Source organism: Macrotis lagotis, chromosome 2, assembly GCF_037893015.1.
Source record: "Macrotis lagotis isolate mMagLag1 chromosome 2, bilby.v1.9.chrom.fasta, whole genome shotgun sequence".
In the NCBI taxonomy this organism is placed as follows: Eukaryota; Metazoa; Chordata; class Mammalia; order Peramelemorphia; family Peramelidae; genus Macrotis; species Macrotis lagotis.
The window spans coordinates 15,024,014-15,049,402 of NC_133659.1; the positions used below are offsets into that span (position 1 = coordinate 15,024,014).

General features: G+C 36.2%; 1 protein-coding gene and 1 long non-coding RNA gene across 2 annotated transcripts in view; one reads left to right on the forward strand and one right to left on the reverse strand.

Moving 5' to 3' along the window:
- LOC141512380 (uncharacterized) overlaps positions 1 to 25,389 on the forward strand; it is a 41,661-nt gene that overhangs the window by 4,325 nt on the left and 11,947 nt on the right. The window contains exons 2-3 of the long non-coding RNA XR_012475468.1: positions 20,746 to 20,949; positions 23,573 to 23,597. This is a non-coding gene — a long non-coding RNA (uncharacterized LOC141512380). The remainder of the gene's footprint in view (positions 1 to 20,745; positions 20,950 to 23,572; positions 23,598 to 25,389) is intronic.
- EFCAB7 (EF-hand calcium binding domain 7) overlaps positions 13,316 to 25,389 on the reverse strand; it is a 59,552-nt gene continuing 47,478 nt past the window's right edge. The window contains exons 12-14 of the mRNA XM_074221257.1: positions 21,284 to 21,493; positions 19,796 to 19,903; positions 13,316 to 18,939 (exon numbers count right to left, since the gene is read on the reverse strand). Of these exons, the coding sequence (XP_074077358.1) occupies positions 18,865 to 18,939; positions 19,796 to 19,903; positions 21,284 to 21,493 (393 nt within the window). The 3' untranslated portion in view covers positions 13,316 to 18,864. The remainder of the gene's footprint in view (positions 18,940 to 19,795; positions 19,904 to 21,283; positions 21,494 to 25,389) is intronic.

Genomic DNA, 25,389 nt, shown 5'->3' on the forward strand with positions numbered 1-25,389 from the left:
AAGCCTTTCCAGCATGGTAGAGTGTGCCAGAGTTTGGGCTGTTTGGTTAACATTCCCTTAGGGAATTTAGAGCCACTTCTGTGCCACAGTGGAATAGGACAATTTTTTGTCATTTTAAAATACAAGTCACTGTTAAAAGTATCTAACAGATTGGATCACGGAAAAGCTCTATGGAAAGTAAGTATAGAATCCATCACTTGGAGCTGATATCAATTCGTCATTAAAAAAACTCTATTTGTATCTGGTGGTTCTATTTCTTCCTAATTCACATGTCACTTGTCTGTATTTCTCTCTTTTGTCCATATGGAAGACAAGAGTTGTCCATTTGCTTACTAAAGTTTAGCTACACTGTCTAGAGCATTCTCTTGCTTGCCCCATCCACAACTTTTTCTAAAGTCATGAGGTCAGTCTTCCATAACTTGTTCTAATGAAGTCACATTGATTCCTAGCCATCCTTTACTTCCCTAAAGAGTGCCTGGGCAATTATTTAATCTGTTCTAGATTTTTCTGCAATTGGAGCTCAATAAGATCTATGATATTTGCTTTAAGAGTTGAGAGAATCTAATTAGATAACGAAAGTAAAGTTCCACATAAAAGATTCCTATTAATATTTATTGTTATTATTTTTATCATTAGGATTGGTCAATAATTTGCCAAATCTTTCTTCCTCTTTTTTGAAAATTCAGACCTTTCTTCATGTTCTGTCCTGGAGTATCTTGACTATTTTCCCAAAATGCTCCAAAGATTTCAAAGAGGAAGAGAACAAAGCCCTAAAGATACCAATGTGATTTCATAGCAATTTCTCAGAAAAGCACTAATTTCAAAAGGTCATTTATTAAAAGGGAACACTAGGGCAATTTCACTTAGGACAAACATAAAGGAGCATCATAGACCTGAAAGAAGCTTAGAATAAATTGAAGCTTACAGAAAAGGGTTAAGGATAAGCAAAATGATTAAAAAAAATCCACCCAGACTTGATGAGGGCAGGAAGAGACCAGGAAATACGCCTTCTATGAAAAACAAATTGGGTAATAATCAGTGAGGAACAGAGTAACTAGATCTAGTCAATTCCAGTTTTGCTCCTTACAGCTTGTTTGTTTTTCCTATTAAGAAAGACCAACAGGGGGTGGCTAGGTGGTGCAGTGGATAGAGCACTGGCCCTGGAGTCAGGAGGACCTGAATCCAAATCCAGTCTCAGACACTTAATAATTACCTAGCTGTGTGGCCTTGGGCAAGCCACTTAACCCCATTGCCTTGCAAAAAAAAAAAAAACCTAAAAAAAAGAAACATCATGAATAAAAATATTAGCACTTTATTATTTGCAATACACTTTTGACATATATTATCTCAAGTGATCTTCACTTAACCCTGTGAGGTACTATTACTGCTGCCATTTATAAGTGAGGCTTAGAGAGATTAAACTCTTGCCCAGGATCTAATGAGGCAAGATTTGAACTCGGGGTGTTTTTTTTTTTGACAGCAAGCCTAAGGTTCTCTCACTGCACTAAATAGTTAAGATGATGTTGAAATCCATGCTAAGAACGGACTAGGAAGAGTTTCCACAATATGTTACATCCTGGGATGCAGAATCGACTTTTAATTTACATGTAATTACTAATTCAAGAGTTTGTTGTTCAGTTGCTTTTTAGTCATGTCTTGACTCCCATTTGGAATTATTTTGGCAAAAATATTGGAGTGGTTTAGCATTTCCTTCTCCAGTTCATTTGACATTCTGAAGTGATTTGTCCAAGGTCACACAATTACTAAGTACCTGAGGCTGGATTTGAACCCAGGAAGATGAGTTTTCCTGACTCCAGGCCTGGCACTCTGTGCTCCATGGTGCCACCTAGCTGCCTTTGGGCAGCTTCTACTTTGAGGTTAAGTGACTTGCTCAAAGGTCACACAGCTAAATATGTATTAAGTGTCTGTGGTCACATTTGAACTCAGGTCCTCCTGATTCTAGGGCCAGTGCTCTATCCACTTTGCCACCTAGTTGCTCCCTCATATTTACCCTTAGTTCCCCCCTTCCTCCAAGGCCCATTCTCCCCACTTCACGCTGACATGTAGAGAAGTTGGCAACTTGAACATGTCCTTCCCTATATTCCTACAATGGAAACCTTGGGGCACTCCCCCTTGGGTGAGATATCCTCCTTCCAACTTGAGTTCACTGCATCATTTGACAGATTTTGATCTAACTTCTTTGATTTCTCTGTTATCGGTTTAGATCAACTTGTAATTTTGTGTTCTTTGGGAAACTGGCAGGTAACAGAAAGGAGTTGCCTTGAATACAGTGCTTGTGGCCTTCCTTCCATGTTAAGGCTTAGCAATCAGGAGCTTATCTTGAACATAGAAGTATTTATCCTAGATTGGCAATACTGATGTGGATCTTGTTCAATTGTTTAGTTGTGTCTGATTCTTCAAGATCCAATTTCTTTTAACAATGGTAGTAGTCAGTCATTTTCTTCTCCAATTCATTTTACAGATAGAAAAACTAATGCAAACAAGGTGAAGTGACTTACTTACAGTCACATAGTGTTTAAGGCCAGATTTGAACTCAGGAAGATGAGTCTTTCTGACTCCAGGCTTGGTGCTCTATCCAATGTACAACTTATCTGTCTTAACAATATTTATTGGGGGTAGGGGGGAGAGAAGGAACAGAGAAACATTATTCTAACCCTTTAGATTGTAAACTCCTTGAGGGTAGGGACTATCTTTTCCTCTTAGTATTCTATCAATTCATTCCTGATGATTTGTGTACTAGGAGCTAATCAGCAAACTGGGACTCCATAGGTTACAGGCATCATAGATGATCATCTTTGTTCTGCTGCAGTTGCTTTGTAAGGGTTTAGAGATTTTCACATAAGATGTCAATAAGTCATTAATGCTAAAAGCAACACACCTTCTCATCCCAGACAGAAGTGGTTAATTTGAGAATAAAGGGAATAAAGATGGGACAAGGAAATAGCCAAGATGACCGTCAAGTCCAGAGGCAAAGATGAGACTGAATCTTGGATACCCTGGGGTCATGACACAGCAGGTGGTGATAATCTAGGCTACAAGTGAGAAGATGCCTTCTTGCCTTATCACCCTCAAGGTGACCTCTCAAGACTGACTCAGGTGTACATTAATGTAGGTTAGAGATGTTCCCATCTCCAGCATAATTTAAATAATCCTGAGGATTTCTGAAGGTGCCAAACATCTGACTTTTCACCCTCTTGTTGGATATAGCTAAATCAAAAAGACTATTCTTGGAATCAGTACTGAGTGGGATTACCATTCCTTGTTCAATGAGGCAGTGGTCTTTTGACAATCTCCCATCTAAATTGGTACTGGTCAATTTGCACCTGATTTAGGAGTATTTCTTAAATCTATATTGGAGCTTTCTGGCTTCTGGTTCAGGTCTCAGTGTTGTGAGAGGCAGACCGGCAAGACATAGTGAATAGAGAGCTGGAATCTGGACCAGGAAGTTTCGAGTTCAAATCTGTTCTGGCTGCATCATCCTGGGTAAATCACTTGACTGCTTCAGTGCTCTAGGCTAAACTGCAATGATGGAGGGGCTTTCCTCATGTGGAAGTTCCCTTTATCAATGAAATCACAGGTAGAGTTCCTATCTTACTAGAAAGAAATAGTTGCTTAGCCATCCTCAGGTCCCTTTGTACTCACCATGTCCCCATTCTTGTCCGCCCCCCCATCCTCCAAACTCTCTCTCTGTTCAAACCATGTTATTACCCAACAAAACAAACATTTGATCCCACCCATTCTGCATCTGACTTACTCTCATGAAGTTCATCTAAAGTTTGTATTTGGATAAAAGTTAATGTAAAACTTGAGCCCTTGAATTCTGAAATTAGGTTTATTTTAATGCCAAACTAGTGGAACTAGGATATGAACTCTTTATTAGGATCAAGTGGAGTTTCTGGGACCATGTGGGCAAAAGATTGACTTTTTACCTTCTCATTAACATTTTGGAATATTCTACTAAGTGGTCAGTGTCGAAACATAGTTCAATCAATATTTTATAGAAAACATAACTTGATATATTTTCAGGATATTCCTCAATAAGAGATTGATTCTTAAATGGCTGGATTGATCTTAGAAGGCAGAATTAATAATCAAAGAAATATTAAGTTTTAAAGGCTTCTCTTTGGCCCATCCTCTAGAGGGCTAAAGTATTTCCAAGGGCATTTAGCAAAGGGCAGAGTGGTGTTCTCCTTTAAAACAGTCAAGTTGACCACCCTAAGGAACTGATGGCCAAATCATGCCTCAGTTGCTTTTTTCTTATGGTTCCAACCTGTGAGTTCATCTGCTAGGAAACTACCCATGTGGAGAATCAATCAAAAAAGTAAGATAGGTTTAGAATGTTGCTTGGGGCCATGACAGGTTGACTTTTCCATGGCCAAACAAAGGCAGGACTTGAAATCATATTTTCTTGAATCCAAGTTAGGCCCTCTACTACACCTGAGGTTCCATTTTCTGTAACACATCTTCCCAGATGCCCCTTAATGCTAGTGTCTTCTCTATGTTAATTATCTCTAATTTATTCTTTGTCTATCTTGTTTCAGTAGTTGTTGGCATATTATCTCCCCATCAAACTACTGCCTCCTTGATGGCAGGAAATGTCCTAACCTTCTTTGTATGCACAGAATATAGTGCAGTACATTCTTGCCTTCATCATTATGATAAGAATTGTAGCCTCTTAAAGAGTTGGATGGTGCCTCAGAGCCCTCTAGTCTTAAGAATTTCCTCAAAGACATCTCTGACAAGTGGTCATTTGACAGTGAAGATATTCTTACTGTAAATTAACCCAGAAGATAGCCAGAAGGAAATCACACAGCTAAATGGAAGAATTGCTCCAGGTTCTCCTTGGAAGGGTAAATAAAAGAGCTGGAAGGATTGGTTTTTAACATAGGCTCAAAGGTAACAAAGTACCCTTACATGGGTGGATTCTACCTCTGTAACACCTCAAACACCTCTATCTAAAGATCTTATACCACCATCTTGGGAAGTGGATATTTTGATTTTAAGGACATTTTTTTTTTTGCAAATAATGAGCTGAAGTCTTGTTCATGATGTACAAAATGGAGCCAAGTCTCAAAATCATATTTTTGGACTCAAACTCAAATGGTCTTTCCACTGCACTGACCAAGGGATTGGATTGATTTTAGTAATATCACCCAAGCATTAAGTCCATTAATAAGCATTCAAGCTTTCAGAGGAACATCAGATTATTTTGGAAACAGTGGGAAGGATAGATTAGAGGTGGAGAGAGAACTGGGGTGGTAAGAACTGTTATAAAGCTATATTTTAATCTATTTGAGAACCTGTGCTGGGTGCTAGGGTGGTGGTGGTGGTGGTCCTTGACGAATGCCACTTGTGAATCATGAACCTCTTCTTTGAGAAGACCAGGGTTCTTTCCTTGTCCCTGGCGAAATGGGTCCAGTGGAGGGATGAGTAGGTTTCTTTGAATAAAGTGATTGCTTAAGTCACATTTCTCATTGAATCTCCTATCATTTTAGCATAGGAGAGGAAGGGATCTTGTTTGAAGAGAATCTGTGAAAGTACTCGATTTTGCTTGATAGTTCACTGTTTTCAGTTTTGAAACCAACAAATAGGCACAATGGAATGTGCTGTCTGTTCTCAGCAAGTTTTATAAGTGTGAATAAATATAGTTTCCTGTAGATGAAACAGAGAACCTCCAAGTTGGAAGGAATCCAAGGCCACTGAGCTCAACTTGTTCTTGAACATGAATCCATTTCTATCCCCTCGCAGCCACCCTAGCCCTTCCTTCTTTGCTGGAAGATTTCTGTGAGGGAATCCCAGTCCCAATACAATCTGCTCCATATTTCCAAGACTCAACAGAGCCCGGGCTATAGGAGCTATTAGAAATGTATCCTTGTAAAAATAGAAACATGCCTCTGATTGGCTATGATTCTTTTTTTCACATGACGGGCCTTCCAATACGTGAAATCAGCCATCTTCTCTTCTCTTCCCTTCCCCCCAGCCCCAAATCTTGTCTTCATTCATCATATTCCCACCACACTCGTCTTCTCTTCCCTTCACTTGGGATGATTCTGGGGTCTTTCTCCACCTGACTGCATTCCTCTGAATATTGTCTGGCTTATTAATGTCCTTCTTAAAATGCACCACTGTGACTGAGTACAGTTCTCCAGATGTGATCTGGTCAGGACAAGATAAAGTTCACCTGTTACTTGATTCTGGACACTGACTCTCTTTATGTAACTAAGACAGTATGAAGTTGGATTTTTTGACTGCCATGGTACATGTTATTTAATTGGTAGTACCCTGAGATCCTCAGATGTTTTCATGTGTTGGCCATGCCTCCCCCACAATTTTCTCCTTTTGATGATTTGAATTCAAGTTTAAAACTTGATACTTATGACTGAACTTTTCTTCTTGTTAGTTTTGTCCCAGTATTCTTCTCAGATTTTGGAGGATTCCAATTGCCTGTGAACTAGTATGTTTGCTACTGCTGTCACTTCTGTTACCTTTCTTGAGAAGATGATGTGGGTGATGGATCGAGAGTATCAATATTCATCCACAACTGGTAGCATATTATTTGTCCATCAGATTGACTTCTAGCTAACTACTCATAAGTAATCTTTCCCCACCAACATTCTCTATCCCTGACACTTTTTCACTCTCTCTTTTTTCTCTCTTCCAAGTCCAAAAGTAGCTAAAACTTGGAGTTTTATTGGAGTAAATATTGGGAATATATCTTCAAAATTAGCAAAAATAGAGAATAATCTCAGACACTCTCTTCAGTTGCTCCCCAAAGTCATCTCCTTCTACTGCAGGCTCTCTAGCTGTTCTGTTTTCTCATAAGGTAAATTCCAACTGTTCCTTATTTGCCTTCATCCTCTCCAATTCTGCTTTCAAGCTAGAGCTGGAAGCAATTTTCTTCTTCAGATTTCTATCTCCAGTTGCAGCATCTCCTCTGGCAGGCAAAGTATTTTAGACCTTTCAGAGTTCCCTGAGGAGCTGCAGGAGCCGGTGCTAAAATACTGGGAGAAAATGGTCATTGTGAGTATGGCTGTTGACCATGTAGAGGTAAAACTGAAGGCAGAAACTCTCTTCTTAAAAGGAATAGATACAAATCAAGCAATGTTGAAAGGAAAACCTGGCCACAAGAAGGTAGCAGAACAAACAGCACTCCTTGTTTTCTGATGGAACGGGGCTAGTCTATAACAATATTTGACTGGGAGAAAGGGTAGGTTTGCTGTCTGAATGTTTTATATTAAAATATAACTGTGAGCAAATTAAAAAAAAATAAGAGAATGGAAAAGATCTATTATCATTCAAATTGATGTGTCCATCCATCCATACAAAGACCAAGAAGAAGGGGGGCTACTGCAAATGAATTTGATAATTCTGTTTTACAGTATCAGAACTGTTCAGTTTGCCTCTCTATCCCTTGTTTGCTCAAGAACTTTCCACTAATCATAGTGATATGAAAAGTATCACCTTCCCTCACATTCTAATTTGTTTACATGACCATACATTTACTTGGAGTTTTAGTGGATCAAATGAGATTGCTTAGCATCATGCTTAGCCTTCCCCTGTGGAATATGATGTGAGATATTTAAACCTAATGTCTGTCAGACTATTTGATAGCTTACCTGTTGTAGTTTTTCCCCTCCCAAAGTTGTAAATTCTTACCCTAGTAATTAGTTTTTGGAACATTATACGATGTTTACTTTTAGGTCTTGAGTATCAATTTTGTTACACTGAAAAACTTTAATTTTAAACCAGTAACAATTATTGAAATGAATTTTGCTTTGTGGTATAGTTTGAAATTTGGAACTGCTAGAATTCATTCTCACAATTGTTATTCTTTTCCTTAATATTCTTTTAACTAATGAATTTGATTATTATTTCAACGAATTTTTATAAAGTATTCTTAATGGTTTTACTTATGACTAAATCATAAATTAGATAATATGACAATTTTTATTTTACAGCAAGGTTCAAGAATGAGAAATTATTATTTCTATAATTATTAGGTTTACTTTTTTTTGTTTTAGGTTTTTGCAAGGTAACGGGGTTAAGTGGCTTGCTCAAGGCCACACAACTAGGTAATTATTAAGTGTCTGAGGTCAAATTTGAACTCAGGTACTCCTGACTCCAGGGTTGGTGATCTATCCACTGTGCCACCTAGCAGCCCCTATTAGGTTTACTTCTGTAAAGAATTATTTGGTATACAGACTCCTAGATATTGTATACAAACTATAGTTATTTTGAATGGAATTTTTTTTCTCTTTCCCTTTTAGATTTATTAGTAACTTACAGAAAAGTTGATGATTTTTGTAGGGGTTTTACATTTTTGTTTGTTTTTTTAAATATCCTGCTATCAATACCGAAATCAGAAATTGTTTTAATTAATTTTTAGTTGATTTTCTAGGGGTTCTCTAGGTATAAACTATTCCATCATCAGCAAAAAAAGAGATATCCTTTTCTCTCTTTGGTTATGCTTAGTCCCTCAATTTTTTTTCCTTTTTTATTCAATAACCATGTCAAACAAAAGTGCTGATAATGGCTATTATTGCTTTACCCCTGATCTTGCTGGGTAAGCTTCTAATGTATCTCCATTACAGATAATAGTGTTGGTTTTAGATCAAAAAGACCATATGTTAGTTGTGTGACCTTGGGCAAGTCACTTAACTCCATTGCCTTAATAAAATTTAAAAAAAGACTATGCCTTTTCCTATTTTTTTTTTAGTATTTTTAACATAAAGGAGCACTGTATATTGTCAAAAAACCCTAAAACTAAAATAAAAAATATATTGCTACAATATCTTTGTGATGAACCCTCTTAAGTTTTTTTTATTCTGGATCAGATAATAGGTGATTGGATGCCTGCTTTCCCCAAAACCTTCCTCCATGTTATGTTCTTTTTTTCATGTATCCCATCATATGAAATAGTAGGTTTCTTCCACTTTTTTTTTGTTTTTGCAAGGCAATGGGGTTAAGTGGCTTGCCCAAGGCCACACAGCTAGGTAATTATTAAGTGTACAAGATTTGAACTCAGGTAACTCCTGAATCCATGACTGGTGCTCTATTCACTGTACCACCTAGCCACCCCTCCCCACTTCTTTCTTAATTATTTCCTAATGTAGTCCTTTTTCCCTTGAGTAGTGACTTGGCACAGTAGTGAAGAGTACTGGGTCTGGAATCAGGAAGACAAGTTCAAATATGGCTTCAGACACTGGGTTAAGAAACTTAATCCTGATCTTTCATCTGTAAAATGAGAAAGAAATGGCAAAACCATCCATTGTCTTTGTCAAAGAAAAAAACAAATGGAGTCACAAAGAGTCAGACAAGCCTGAAATGACACAACAGAGTCCCTTTGCTAGCATTTTATTTAATAGATTTTGTATCAGTATTCTTTAGAGATATAACTATATGATTTTTTCTTTGATTTAGTTGTAAGGATAAAATTTGCTTTAATTTCTTGGGACCTCTTATTTTTACAATTTCTAGACTATTGGAATTCACTTTGGATTTTTGATAGGATTCACTGGCATTGATTCTTTTGAGAGTTTTTAAATATTGCTCAATCCCCCACCCCCAGCCTGGTTTAATTAAATTCTCTATGATTTGTCATATTGATCCATGTCACTTATTGGTTTTGCTGGCATATAAATTGGGTAAAATAGCTTCCAACAATTTCCTGTTACAATTTTTTTTATTTTTGATATTGGTAATTTGATTTTCTTGTCTCTTTCAAATTAGCTAAAGGTTTATCTGTTTTTTGTGAAGTGGATAGGGTTGTTTTAAACTGTATCCCTGAATTTCAGATTTTCTATTTTTGTGTGGTTGAACCTTTTTGATTTTTTTCTATTTTTAAAATTACATGCTTAATTTTCCAGTTTAAATTTATTTCCAAATTACATGTAGAATTTTTTGTTGAAATTCTTTTCAAATTTAGCATTTTATTTTTCCCCACTTACATGTAAAAAATTTTTAATTTGTTTTTAAAACTTTTATTCTCTCCCCTCCTCCCTTCCCACCCTCCTACATTGAGAAAGTAATTTTAGATAGGTTCATGTTACTGCTGCTGCTGCTAACCTTCCTGTCCCTTACCTTCTCCTAACCACAATACTTTAAACTTTTTTGTCCTTAAATTCTTAAATAAGAGCCATTCTCCAATTGAGAAATGATCAAAAGATTATGAATAGTTTTCAGGTGAGGTTATCAACGCTGTCTACAATCATATTTTAAAAAAATGTCCTAACTTGCTATTGATTAGAGAAATGCAAATTAAAACAATTCTGAGATTATTAGATTGGTTAATAGGACAGAAAAAAAGAAAATATCAACTCTTGGAGGGGATATAGAGAAAATGAGAAATAATGAATTGTTGGGGGAGTTGTAAAACTGATTCAATCATTCTGTAGAGAAATTTGGAATTATGCTCAAAGGGCTATGACATCATGCATACTTTGATTAGCAATGCCACTGCTAGGTCTGTATCCCAAAAGAGATGAAAAAATAACTTATCCACTCCTTCATATTCTTTCCCAGAGCTTCTCCCCCCATGTTTGCCTCTGTTGAGAACTGCCTTTGCCTTAGGCCTCTTGGTATCCCTTCTTGGATTGCTAGCATTCAACAGTGTGAGAGTCTTGGTTTGGGTGCCTTCCCCTTAGCTGTTTTTTGTTGCTCTGGAGGTTGTGCCTTTGGCACCCAATTATGTGAGACTTGGTTTGGGTGAATTCCCCTTGTGTGTTCTTTTTTTTTTTTAGAACCAGAGTGTAGAGACGAAATTTCTTTACATGGGATTTGTGCAATTGCTCTACTAGCCTCCCCTTCCCCAGTACCTTTAACTCTCACCAACCTGGGGGGTGGAGGGGGCCCCTAAGAAGGTTCATAGGATTACTGCCTTTTTCTCCCTCAGTGATTATTAGTTGCTGGTGAATGGTGTAATTTTTAAAATTCTCCTTGCTTTTTTTAAAAAAGATTTTGAGTTTTACAATTTTCTCCCTCTTACTTCCCTCCCCCCACCCCCTACAGAAGGCAGTTTGCCACTCTTTCCATTGTTTCCATGGTATACATTGATCCAAACTGAATGTCATGAGAGAGAAATCATATCCTTAAGGAAGAAACAAAGTATAAGAGATAGCAAGATCAGACAATAAGATAGTTTTTTCCCCCTCAATTAAAGGTATTTGTTATTAATTTGTTATTAAAGGTATTTGGTATTTGTTCTAACTCCACAGTTCTTTCTCTGGATACAGATGATATTCTCCATTGCGGACAGCCCCAAATTGTCCCTGATTGTTGCACTGATGGAATGAGCGAGTCTATCAAGGTTGATCATTGCCCCCATGTTGCTGTTAGGGTGTGCAGTGTCTTTCTGGTTCTGCTCATCTCACTCAGCATCAGCTCATATAAATCCCTCCTGGCTTCCCTGAATTCCCATCCCTCCTGGTTTCTAACAGAACAATAGTGATCCATGACATACATATACCAAAATTTGCTAAGCCATTCCCCAACTGAAGGACATTTACTTGATTTCCAATTCATTTCCACCACAAACAGGGTTGCTATGAATAATTTTGTACAAGTGATGTTTTTACCCTTTTTCATCATCTCTTCAGGGTATAGATCCAGTAGTGGTATTGCTGGATCAAAGGGTATGCATATTTTTGTTGCCCTTTGGGCAATAGTTCCAGACTGTTCCAGAAATCTCCACCAACAATGTATTAGTGTCCCAGATTTCCCACATCCCTTCCAACAACTATCATTGTTCTTTCTGGTCATACTGGCCAGTCTGAGAGGTGTGAGGTGGCAACTCAGAGGTGCTTTAATTTGCATTTTTCTAATAAGTAAAGATTTAGAGCAACTTTTCATATGACTATGGATTGCTTTGTTTTCCTCAGCTGTAAATTGCCTTTGCATATTCTTTGACCATTTGTCAACTGGGGAATGGCTTTTTTTTTTAAATTTGACTCAGGTCTCTGTATATTTTAGAAATGAGTCCTTTGGCAGAAATACTAGCTATAAAGATTGTTTCCCAATTTACTACATTTCTTTTGATTTTCATTACAGTGGTTTTGTCTGTGCAAAAGCTTTTTAATTTAATGTAATCAAAATCATCTAGTTTGTTTTTAGTGTCTTTGCTCTCTTAAAAATCTGTTTCTGAGTTGCTTTTTTATTTAATTTTCTTTTCTCTGTGCCTCAGCTGTTGTGTTAGCTGCCTATTATATTTTGTCTTAATTGGCCAAATCTTTTCCGTTTTTTATTCTTCCCTACATCCCCCCCATCCACCTCCCACTTTTTTTTCAGCTAGAAAATGGGAAAATTAGAGTTTTTCAGCTTAATTCAGAAATTGCAATTTTGAAGGAGGGAAGTCTGTTTTTCCTATTCCTAGCTCCAATTTGGTTATGACTTCAATGACTCATTTGGTTTTTGGTTTTTTAAATTTTATTTATTTAAGGCAATGGAGCTACATGACTTGCCCAAGATCACATAGCTAGGCAATGAAGTGTCTGATTCAGGATCTGAACTCAGGTCCTCCAGGGTAGGTGCTCTATCCAGCTGCCCCAGGCTCATTTGTTTCTTAAACTCTGCTCTGATAATGTTTGCAGCTTTTTCTATCTTATCTCATTCATGTTGAAAGTTGGAGGCTGTTTTACTGGCTCCCTCACCTCTATCTCTCTGTAAATCTAAAAGAAGATAGCCCAATCCAGCTGCTATTTTTGAAATGCAAAGTTTGTTTTAAGAAAATGCTTCTAAAAATAATAGAGATATAGGGGCTTTGATTGGATATTTTAAAGGCTATGCAAGTTAAATGAATGTGAAATATTCTGTTGAATTGAAAGGTATATGGTGGAAATTTAAAATTTCATTGCAAATTATATGTGAAACTATTATTAATTTTAAAAATTATATTTTAAATACTGATAAATGTCTTGATCCTCACTGTATAAGACAGGAAATAACTTGAAAATGCTATGTTGGAGTGGCTAGGTGGCACAGTGGATAGAGCACCGGCCTTGGAGTCAGGAGGACCTGAGTTCAAATCTGCCTTCAGACACTTAATAATTACCTAGCTGTGTGCCCTTGGGCAAGCCACTTAACCCCAGTTGCCTTGCAAAATCTAAAAAGAAAAAAGAAAAAAAAGCAGCTATGTTGCTACTTTTGTAATTTATCAGAATTTGGCTACAATTTTTTGTAGGCTGATTTTTAAGGCATATATATATATATATATATATATATATATATATATATATATATATATATATATATGAAAACTGCAAATCAAAAGAAAAGATTTGAAAAAAATAAGATCCATAGGCAACTGAGCTCATTTTCTAGCCCCAGATTAAGTGAAAGTTTTAAAATATGACTTATTCCTTTTATTCATTTGGATTTAATAGTTTAAAAAGATTAGTTCAAAATTAAAAAGCAATAGCAGATTATCATCTAGTTTAGGGTGTCATCCCTTCTAAGATTAAAAAAAAGTATTAATTAAGAAAGTTTTAAATTTTAAAATGCATAATTGTGATCATGGTATTTTGGGTGCCCTAAATGTTCTGATATTAATATTGGTAAATAATTGTAATCAGTTATAAGTATCAGTAAGGGAAAATTCCTCTTATAAACCAAACATTGGGAGTTTAAAATTGTACTGCTGACAACAAACAGGATGAATGAAGAAAAGTTAATTGGAGTGTGATATACTTTTCTTATTTTGCTTATTGTAACTAAATAATTCTATTTAACTTCTAAGTTGTAATTAGTGAAATTTTGCATGTAGGGTAAAACCTTTGGGAATTTAAATGACCGTATCTTGCTTTATATGTAATAATCATGTCTCAGCTTTTTATTGTTTGTTTTTTTCTCAATTGGAGATATGTGTGCCAGTTTTCCTTACAATCATAACCTGGTTTGAAAAAATAGTCACTATTCTATTATTTGTGCTTCTACACAAAAAGGAAACTTATTTAAGGTTATTTTGGTCATGGTTTATACAGTTCTTAAGATGATTAACTGGAAGAAGAAAGAAAATCTTGTAATCCTAAAAATTTTTTAGAAACATCTAGTTGTAAATCCTTATCAAAAAATTTTTATGTTGAATCTTTGTACAAAATTGGGATGTAGTTCATTTAATGTTAAAAATAATTTACATCAATTGGGATTTGATAAGTTCAAAATTTTAAAGATTTAATTCAGTACAATAATCTGTTACTAATTTTTTTCAATTTAATTAATGAGTTCTTGGGACCTTGAATATTTGAAATTTCTCATCTTAAGATTCTGCTGCTTTGATGTAGATTTTTGTTTTAGAGATAGAAGTCTTAACCTTTTGTCTCTAAATTTATGATAAACACCCAGATCAGTAGAAAAATGTTTTGGGATGTCATCATTTTGGAGTGTTAATCAACTGTCCTTCAGCTTTCAGTGAATGTGACTAAAAAAACAACTTGGAATTCCAATTTAAGCTACTTCAAAGTAATGAAGTGAGACTTTGAATGTTTCTGTTGGAGTTTCATTTTCCTTGGTCTTGTCCACCTGATTAGCTATGTCTCTGCTTATAATTCTCATAGAAATTTACTACTTTTCAAGGTAATAAATGTGGAAGTTTACTGTATTGAAACATTTTGTCACTAGATTAAAAAAAAGCATCTAAATTACTTCAGTAGTGACCTGAATTTGTTGCCATTTCTGTATTATTATGTTAATATGCTGAATTTGTCACAAGTATATAATTCAATTCCTGAAGGATCTTGTTTTCTTTTTTTTGAGACTGATCAGTTTATTTGGTTAGAAGTAAATAAACTTATACAACAAAATATGAAAAATCCATTATGTTCATCAGTTTAAAAGTTAAGAAAATTTTTTCTTATGGCTATTTCATTTGGAATTAGAAAAACTTGTTGAAATGATTTTAAAGTCACCCAAGATGCTTTTATTATTTAAAAGAATCCTATTTCTTTCTTTCTTTCTTTCTTTCTTTCTTTCTTTTTGGCAAGGCAATGGGGTTAAGTGGCTTGCCCAATTATTTAATTATTAATTATTAAATGTTTGAGGTTGGATTTGAACTCAGGTCCTCCTGACTCCAGGGCCAGCTCATCCACTATGCCACCTAGCTGCCCCATTAAAAGGATTCTTTTTTCTTTTAGGTTTTTGCAAGGCAAATGGGGTTAAGTAGCTTGCCCAAGGTCACACAGCTAAGTAATTATTATATTAAAAGGATTCTAAAAACAATAGTTTGTGTTTGTCTATTTTAAACATAATTAAACATGATTTAAGCACTGAACACATTTTTCAATACTTTTTTCGAACCAAGTTTCTGTTCATTATATTTTCATTTTAAAGCAGAGACTTTATGTGTACAACTGACAGAATTAGTTGTGAGTTTTTAAAATTGTTGTCATTATAAGATTTGAGACCACATGGCATATCCTGAATTCATTCTTGATTATTAAAGGCCTCATGAAGCTGGAAATTGGCGATCTATCTAAATCTGTGTATTACAGAAATTTATTCTGGACTAATGACTTATCAAGTTGGCAATCCAAGGGGATTGAATATACTGTGGGTGACAAGTTCATTAGGAAAGGCTGGAAAAATTGCATTTTTTAAGCAAGTTCTAAGGCTATATTTTCCTAACTTGCTTTTCCAAACATGACATTTGGAAATATCTCATTGGGCAGATTTAAATCTGGCTCAAGGCCTTTGCCTGTTCACATACCTCACCTAGAAACTGACCTGGAAACTGATACCTAAAGAAAAAAAAAATTTTCTTTAGCTCATGTCCCTGGTCCTTATGGCAAATTCATATATATGTAAATGTATGCCATATTTGCTGATAATTATTCTAAATTCTAATAACCAGCTAACCTAATGTCTAGCCTTGGCATCTGTTGTCAGCTACATGTTTCTTGTGAAAACTGAGAAACTTTGGCTTTTCAAAAGCTAATGGGATATTTATGACCTGTGGTCTATTTAAAGAAATTTTTTAAAAGAGAAATCCATTTTCAGCTAAGATTTTTTTTTCTTTTTGATTCTTTTTAAACATGGGCAAAAGGTTAAAACTTTTTAAAATAAATTACCAAATGATTAAAAAAATTTTAACTTTTATGATAGAATTCTTATTATTATGGAAGCTATTTTCTTAGTGGAACAGTATCCTCTAAATAGGGGAAATATAGATTACTGCCAAGTACAAAAAATGGTTTGTATGAAACTAGTTAGATGTCCAATTGGCAAATCAAATCGCTATTTCCATGATTTAAGAAATTTCAAATTTTATTTTTTTCCCGCTATTCCAAATATTTTAATAAGAGTTCCCATGCAAGGCATTTAAAACACCAATTTGTGAGGATAAATCAAATTTCATCTTTTTTAAGGAAAATGTAAATTTTGATAAAATTTGTGTTGAAATAATTCTTTTACCAGAAAGGAAGATATCTACTAGTAAAATCTGGTCATTGACAGAAACCAGAGAGAACATCAGATGTCTCCAGAAGAAAAAAGAAATGGACCAGAATTTTATGTTATTATTCTTTCTCTTGTGCTTCTTCTAATTTGTATGAGTTATTTAATGAAGGAGACTATCCCCTTTTGAGTTCTGTAACTTGCCAATTTGATTATGTAAATGTGTCATCCAACCTTTTGCCCCCCCTTATAAACAGACTTTAAGTTGCTTGTCCATTCTTCTAGCAACCTAGGTCTCCAAGAGATGCTACCATTTTTTCCCTACATCTCTTTGGTTGATCCAATTGATGTTATCTTTAATCAAAATAGAAGAAATAAGTTTAATAAGTATTTCAAACTATATTCCTAGTTATCTCTCCCTTCTGTTAATTACACACTCAGAAAATAAATGATTAGAAAAGCTAGAAAACTTGTCCTGCCCTCCTTATACTTAGATCTAGAAAGAGAGAACAATTCATCAGACATAAGGATGAGTCTTTAATGAACAGTTGTGCTATCCCATAGATTTGATTCCCCTAATCCTAGAAGTTTACAGTAAATCTTAGAGAATAAATCTTTATGTCTAATCTATATTTCTGGCCATTTTATTTTCACTCTAAATCTTTAAATTTTACAGTTTCTTATTCTGATTCAGTAAGACCTCCGTAGATGCCTGTTCCTCCCAAAATCCTTTCTCCATGTTTGTATGTTCTTTTTCTCATGGATCTCATATAATACCTTATGTTTTCTTCCCTGCCCCCAATCTATTGTCTTTTTCTAATAGTTCTTGTTGTCATGAGTCTCTGACTTCCTTCTATTTTTCAGGGAGACTACTACTGGGTAAGGTTTTCTGTCTTCTAAGATATTTATCAGTTTTTTAACTTGATAGCACACTAGTATGACTAGAACTACTTCCAAATTAGTCTTGAGATTTTTCCTTTATTTAGCTGTGTGAAGTGTCGTCTACATAAACTTTACCTCAGAACAATTATAATGACATACTTAAAACCCATGATTTTGTTGGGGGTGGGGAGCACCCTCTACTGAGGTTGGTTGTAAGTCTTCTGTATTTTTAGAAGGCTGCCTGGGGCCTGGAAAGGTTAAGGGACTTGGACATGTTCTCATAGCTTGTGTCAGAGGTCATGTCTGAAGAAGGTATGAGGTCATCCAGAAATCAAGACCTGCACTTTATCCATTATAAAGGATTTATATCACATCAAATAATTTTCTTTTAATTAGTGAAAGAGTGTTAGGCAGTAGCCTACATATAAAATATGTTTTACAGTCTTTATACAATTTAGAAAGATGAAACTATGGGAACTGGCAGTTACTCTTATGAAATGAATCACAAAACTAATAATTTTATTTTCATTTTGACCTTATTCTTCAATTTTGGATGGCGCTACTCTCTGATTGATGGTACAGGTTAAAACCAGAACATTGTCCTAAACCACAAAAATCTAAAGTCATATTCTCTTGCCAACTTCATATAACATTTTTTAAATGTAATAGTTGCATCCTTATTTTACAGTTTTAAAAACTAAAGTCAAAAGAAGCCAACTGATTTGTCTGGGGCATCCAACCAATTAGTTATAGAGGCAAAAATAGGATCCAAGTCTCCTGATTCCCAGTTTTAGGATTAAGAATTAACCCATTTTACAGATCTCCAAACTGTGTAACAAAACTTAAATAAATGACCTTTCAGGAACCTAGCATCAGCACACGCTGTATGTAAAAATAATTAAGAGTTCTATAATGGTATTCCTATTTCACAGCTGACATTTACTGGCCCTGTATTCTATTACAGAAGACTGTGGAACAGAGTTCTGCTGTGCTAGTTGATAAATATAGTTTTTCAAGAACTGGTGCTGCCCTATTAAACTGGGTTGAATATATTTAATACACAATATAAACTATATTAAGTTAACAAGAATTACAGTTCGTGAAACCAACTGAATATTTCAAAAATTCCTTTTTAGATTCTGAGATTGACTTATATAAAACTAAATTTGCCAAATTTTGCTTTAAATGTCTTTTCAAATACAAAATAATCTAAATGCCTAGCCTAATGAAGTGAAAGACAAACTAAAAACTAAAAAAATATATATTTTATATAAATCATTTAATGCTGCTGCAGCAAAAGATTATTTACAAGTGGTTGATGTTATTATAAATCAGAAACTCTTAAAACAAAATATGCCCTGGGTCTACTTCCTAAAGGAGGAAGTAGGACCCCCTTAAGTGATATCACCCATATGTACATACTCTAGCCACAATACATAATACTCTCTAAGAAGAGGTGGAAGCCAGAGAAGTGATTTGTGGCGCAGTGCACATTCATCACAACTCGACTTGGTCCACAGAGCACAGAATTACCCTGGAATCGCCCTTCTTAGCTGGGCAGCTGACATTCAAACTAGATCCTCATGAGATAAGTGAGAACACACAGTTATAGACCCATTCTTGCCGCTCATTCATAGGCATCACGTGCTGACAAACCTGCAAAGGGAAACAAAAGATACATTAGAACCTTATTTTTAGGTCACTTGGAGAGTGTCAACATTACTGTGTCCTCTATAACAAATAAAGATGAGCTCTCCCTGCTATGGGACCTGGGAATCTATGACTTGACTCTTAATGACATAATCCAGGTCAAAGCAGGTTGTACCCCCTTGATCCTGGTAGAAGGGAAGAGAAGAACAGAAACACTGGTCTCTGTTCTACCCTGAGTCCATGCCTGGAATGTAGGAGGTACTTAATAAATGTTTCCTGATTGACTGCGCCAGGGTAATGAGAGTGGGGCACACCATTCTCACTTCTCTCTCTTCCCACAGCCACGGTGGCTCAAGCTGGCTCCAGGCCTCTACTTCTGGGTCAATCTGAATCCAGGACATTGCTCAGGAAACCTGGAAATCACAGGTTTCAGAGCTGAAAGGGACCTAAGAGACAGGCAGTTGCAGTGGTAAGAAGATGTGGGTTCAGCTCTCAGGTCTGCCCCTCCTCCTTTTGTGCCCTTGGGCAAGGCACTGGATCCCCTAGGCCCTGGTCACAACAAAACCTGTACTGTTTATTTCATAGGATTGTCATGAGGGGAATGTTTTGTAAACCTTAAAGTTCCAGGAAGAGAAGGGATTATATATTGCAAGCTTTCTGACCAGCCTATGGAGTAGTGAGGTGACGTTTCAGCTCCATTTTACAAATAAAGGAGATGACAGAGCAGCAGAGTCTTGGGGGTGGTATGCTATTAATATCCATATTAATGCCGTGTGGATTACTGTCATTAGATTATGATAATATTTTATTTCATAAAGCAAACCATTTTTGAGAGTTTAACTTAGAGAAAAATATCAATTACCATTGTAGACTTTGGTGCTACCTCCAGGGCGAAGATGTTGAGACTTCTGCTATTTATGTGGTTTTTACTTAATTCATTGTTGACATGAATGACCACTTTATTTTCTGACTATAAAAAAGATAACATTTTTAGTTCATACTTCAGTAAGTCATAATATTGGAAATAACCATGAAAATCTAAGTCTTTCCCAACTCTCTGCCTTTTCCCCTTTTGGTCTCCTATCTCCTGTGTCTGGCATGTGCACTGTTCTCCATCTAACCAACTCCTACCATTCCTTCTCTTTCCATGAAGACTTCCCTGACTCTTTTACTATTTCTGACATATTACTGTACTGAATATCAGTGTGTAATGGCTAAGCATCCAATGAGAGACTTTTGGCTTTCTGAAGCTAGAAGCCAGGCCGCCCTCTTCTCTTAGATACTCCGTGATAGCTAGCACAATGTTGGGATCTCACAATGCTAGAGATTATCAAGAACTATGTAACTGACTGTCAATATGACAGGTTTTAGACAAAAACGATGCTATATGATAAGACTACCCAGGAACTTAAAGGAATCAACCGATGGCTTAGTGTGTAATTGATAATCTCTGGGGAGTTAATGGTACTAAAGTACCCAGAAGAAGATCTGAAATAAACAATGGCTTTCCATGGGGAATGGGGAATGAGGGCAGGGTGGAAGACAAAATTGTCTATATAGCTACCAAATCCTTCAGTCAAAATTGGAAACAACACAGGAAAAAGATCTGTGAAGAAGGACAAGTAACTCCCAGGATACCACATGCAAGAAAAGGGGCAGCAATCCCTGGGGTGACTTGGAATAAAAAAGGTAAGTGAGGAAGTGAATCCAGCTTCATGAGAATGGGGATCTCCATCCAGGTCCTGCAGGGTCTGCTTCTTTCCTCCCTCTCTGGTTGGATCATAAGTTCCTTCTTTGTATTTACATCTCCAGCTTGGGGGATTGGACCCAGACTGCTCAGTGACTGACCAAAGGAGATACTGCTTGTCAGGAGCTTCCTTAGCCCACAGAAGGCACCATATAAATGCCAGACCCAAGTCTAAATTAGGCAAAGTTCCTAGACCATGAAGCTGGCAGCTGACACAGCGGTGCTCTCTTGGGCACACAGTAACCTGAAGGTCACCTTTAACCTTTATGGTGAGTTGAAAATCTTCCAGAAGTTCAACTCTAAATTGATCTGAATGTTTCTATTTGCACCAAACTGAAATTTACATTAATTTAACTATCAAGCAAAGTTTCAAATTCATGCCTTTTTGTTTCAGTTTTTTGAATAAAACAATTAAATACAAAAACTTCAGAGTTCTTCTAGGATAACTGGGCCTAAATTATGAATCCCCTGGAACTAGAAAGGGGAAGAACAGCTTTCCTGAACATTTAAAAACATATCCTGAAATAACAGCAAGTTTAATTCTTTTGCCAATCACAGAAAGGAAATGAGGCAGTGTTAGCATAGTAAAGTTATAATTGATACCTTATTTTCTATAACTGACGTTATCCGGAAATCACTTTTATAAGTATGTAGGAAGATATTTTCCTGGCTATCCATGGTTTTGGCACTGCCTTTCATGATGACAGACTTGCAGATGGCCTTCTCAAAGTGACTGCCGCCCAACCCCATATGAACAGCTTTAATTCTGGGGCGGCATTTCTCAGCATAGATGTCAATGATGAATGGGCACGCCTGGCAGGGAGAAAACACAAACCCAAAAAAGCTAAGTGACATTTTACTCTTCTGTGTTCTGAGACAGAACATGTCCCTGCATTTGCTTTGCTCGCTTTTTTTTTTAAGTTTTTGCAAGGCAATGGGGTTAAGTGGCTTGCTCAAGGCCACACAGCTAGGTAATTATTAAGTGTCTGATGTCGCATTTGAACTCAGACCCTCCTGACTCCAGGGCCAGTGCTCTATCCACTGCGCCACCTAGCTGCACAGCTTTGCTCACTCTTATCACCACTTATTTGGACTATTTTGGACTTATTTGGACTATATTTCTTTGATGACAAAGCCTATAAAGAGGTGGGGACGCTGGGCCCAGGGCTCTGCACATAGTAGGGTCTGTGTTAAGTCTGGTTTGAACTGGAGGGGTTGAACTTCCCAAGGAAAAATGGGTGTGAGAAGCCTCAGCAGGATGACCCTGGGGCTTCAAACTTTTCTACAAGCATCCACATGGCTAGTGCTCACTAAGTACAGAGACAAAGGAGGGCTTCTTCTTGGCACAATGAAGATTTCCTTTGGATAAAAGGCTTTCTACATTTTTTTTTCACAATCTTAGATTGGCTAAAAGGCTTGCAAGTCCAGAAGGCTGTGGAAAGGTTGGCTGTCTGGGAAACCTGCCTGATTTTGGCCAACAGGTCTGCCCAAGAGCACCTTCTTGGTCTTGGCTAGCAGCTCTCTCCAATGTCCTACTCTGGCTGCATAAGGGAAAACAACTGAAAGTCCAAACTGACTGATACAGCACTAGCAAGCTATAGTCACTTGTTAAAACTGGCAAAAAAAATCCAACAATCCCTACCAATGGAAACAGCTCCAAAGCACCTTTATAATAATGATTTCAGATATTTTAAAAAAGCTAGTTTTATTTGCACAAAGCTTAAAACAAATTCCTACTAAATTTTCTATTTTAAAACTTATAGTCACAACTTTAATTTGTGAAAACATGAAGACAATTATGAAAATGTTTTCAAAGTCCTCTTTTCATTAAAAAGCAAATTAAAAAAAATTCACTTCATAGGATCATGAGGTTAAAAGAGCTAACAAATGAAAATCTTTGTAAAAACTTCCAGTCCTATTAATCTAGGAAAGTGCTATTGAGGGAAAGAGCTGGATGGTGTAGTAGAGAGAGGGCTGCCTTGGGCAAGGCTCTTAAACCTCTTCCTCAGTTTTCTCATTTGTAAAATGGGAGGTAAAGACAGCACCTGCCTTCCAAAAGTGTTGTGAGGATGAAATGAGATAACATATTAGGACACAATGGAAAACTTACAAGTGGTATTTCTTTATAGTAATAGCAGTTTTCAAAATTTAGAAATTTAACTTAAATTTATTACTTATAAAATTATTTTTATTAGAGATTATATTTTCCTATTAATACAAACTAAATGGGTTCAGCGACTACATTCAATTTCCAGGCATGGTATAACAGATCACTTTTTAGCTCCTCTCTGTATGTTTCCAGGATAATTCCTCACTTTTCAATTTTTCTTCATATGATGAGATCCATTTTTCTGTTTCTACTTTTTTGGATTTGTATTATTTCATACAATAAAAAAAACTTTCTAAATTTCTTTCTTCTACATGTTCAATATCCTAAGTAAAATGATGTTGATGATAAACGCTAAGAGGAAGACTCAAGTGCCCCTTCTCTGTGACCTAAAACCTCCCAAGTCGTGGCACCCTGAGCCCCCTGGTCATTAGTGCTCTCTGGTTCTTGAAGCTACACTGCCTGGATTCATTCAGTAACCCACTAACAGAATCCATGTTCTTGGAAGTTAGGAACTATGGTTGTGATCACAGTGCAAAGTACAGGCCTTGTTCAAAGGAAGCACAATTAATGCTTCTGGAATCTGAACTTATTAAACTTTATAGAGCATTCCCATTTCATTAATATACCCCAATGTAGCTGACCATTCTCCAGTTCTGGGTTTTTGCAAATATAGGTTTAGTTACCTTGAAAATCTTTGAACAGACAGCTCTTTTCTCTTTTTTGTTGTTATAATAACTCTTCACATGAATTCTATTCCTGTAATTTTATTTTTTTTCTCATAGACAATAATAACCAGAGCTGATACTGGTAAGTATATTAACTTTACAAAGTCCTTTTATCCATCATTTATTTCATCCTCACAAAATTCCATATGGGATTCTCAATCAATTTATTGGGAACTAAGTGCTGGAGGGACAAAGAGAATCCCCACCCTCAAGGAGTTTATAATCTAATTGGGGAGACAACATGCAAATAACATGAACAATATGCAGGGTAAATAGGAAATTACAAAGAGAAGGCATGAGAATGAAGAGGGAATGAAAAAGACTTCCAGAAAAAAAAAAAAAAGGTGATTACTCAAAGGGAGGAAGATGATGATGTCCTCCAGAATAAGAGGGAAGATGGGGGGAGATGCTGAGTGCAGTTTCAGATAGGGGAACAGATATAGAGAGATATGGTCATAAGGCTCAGCGAGGGAGAGAGGCAGGATTTGAATCCAGGTTTCTCCAACTTCCAAATCAAGAACTCTGTACTCCACACATTGCATATCATTGCTAAGGGGGGGGGGGGGCATCCAATGATGGAAAAATGGAGACTGTAAAATTCTGAACCTATTATTAAAAGGATAATTGGGGAGAATCTAATGGGGGAGGTCCTTATTAGAGGAATAGCTTCATAAAAATTAGGTATGAGAAACTATGTTAATAATACATAAACATTTATGAAGCACTTGTGAAGTACAGGCACTGCTGACTGGGCATTAAAAACAACAAGTTCCTGCCTGAAACTCCCAGTCCAATGGAGACAATGTGTAAGTAAGAAGACATGCACAAAACAGATATGGAATGGTTGGAAGGAATCTTAGAATATGAATGAGCTAGCATGGAGGGAGTCTGGGATGGCAGAGGATACAGGAATGAGGGAGTGGGTATGTGTACGTGTGTGTTTGTGTGTGTGTAGTGGTGGTGGTGGGGGGTGAAGAGCTAGCTCCAGATGCTAAGAGCTCTGGGACCCTGGTCAAGTCACTTAATCTCTGTTTGACTCAGTTTCCTTAAATGTAAATAGGCCTTCTTGTAAGGATCAAACAAGATCACATTTATAAAGTGCTTGGCACATGGTAGGCACTCATTAAACTCTTATTGCTATTATTTTTATCTTATTATTTTCACTTGTTCCTGGAGGTAATAGGGAGCCACTGGAATTTACTGAACAGAAAGAGCGATGAAAGATTTAGGTTTTAGAAAAATTATTCTGAAAAATTTTCTCACTAAGATCGGGGTGAAAGAAAGATGTTCAACATCACCACTATTATTTAATATTGTACTAGAAGTGCAGGAAGACAAGAAAAAGAAATTGAAGGAATAAGAACAGGCAACAAGGAAACAAAACTCTGCAGATGATATGATGACCTATTTAGAGAACCCTAAGAAAATAAAAAGTAGCTTAAACAATTAATAACTTCAGTCAAGTTGCAGGATATAAAATAAACCCACACAAATAGTCAGTCTTTCTACATATTACCAACAAAATCCAGCAGGAAGAGGACAGAAAAATCTCACTTAAAATAACTATATATAATATAAAATGCTTGGAAAACTACCTGCCAAGACAAACCCTGCATGAATCCTGTATGAAAACACTTTTCACACAAATAAAGTTCTAAACAATGGGAGAAATGTTAATTGCTCAAGGGGAAGCTAAGTCAATATATTAAAAATGACAATTCTGCTTAAGTTCATTTACTTATTCAGTTCCATACCAATCAAACTAGCAACTATTAGAGCAATTAAAAATAATAAAATTCATCTGGAAGAACAAAAATTCAAGAATATCAAAAGAATCAAGGACAGTGGCTGACTGACATTTAAATAATTGGATA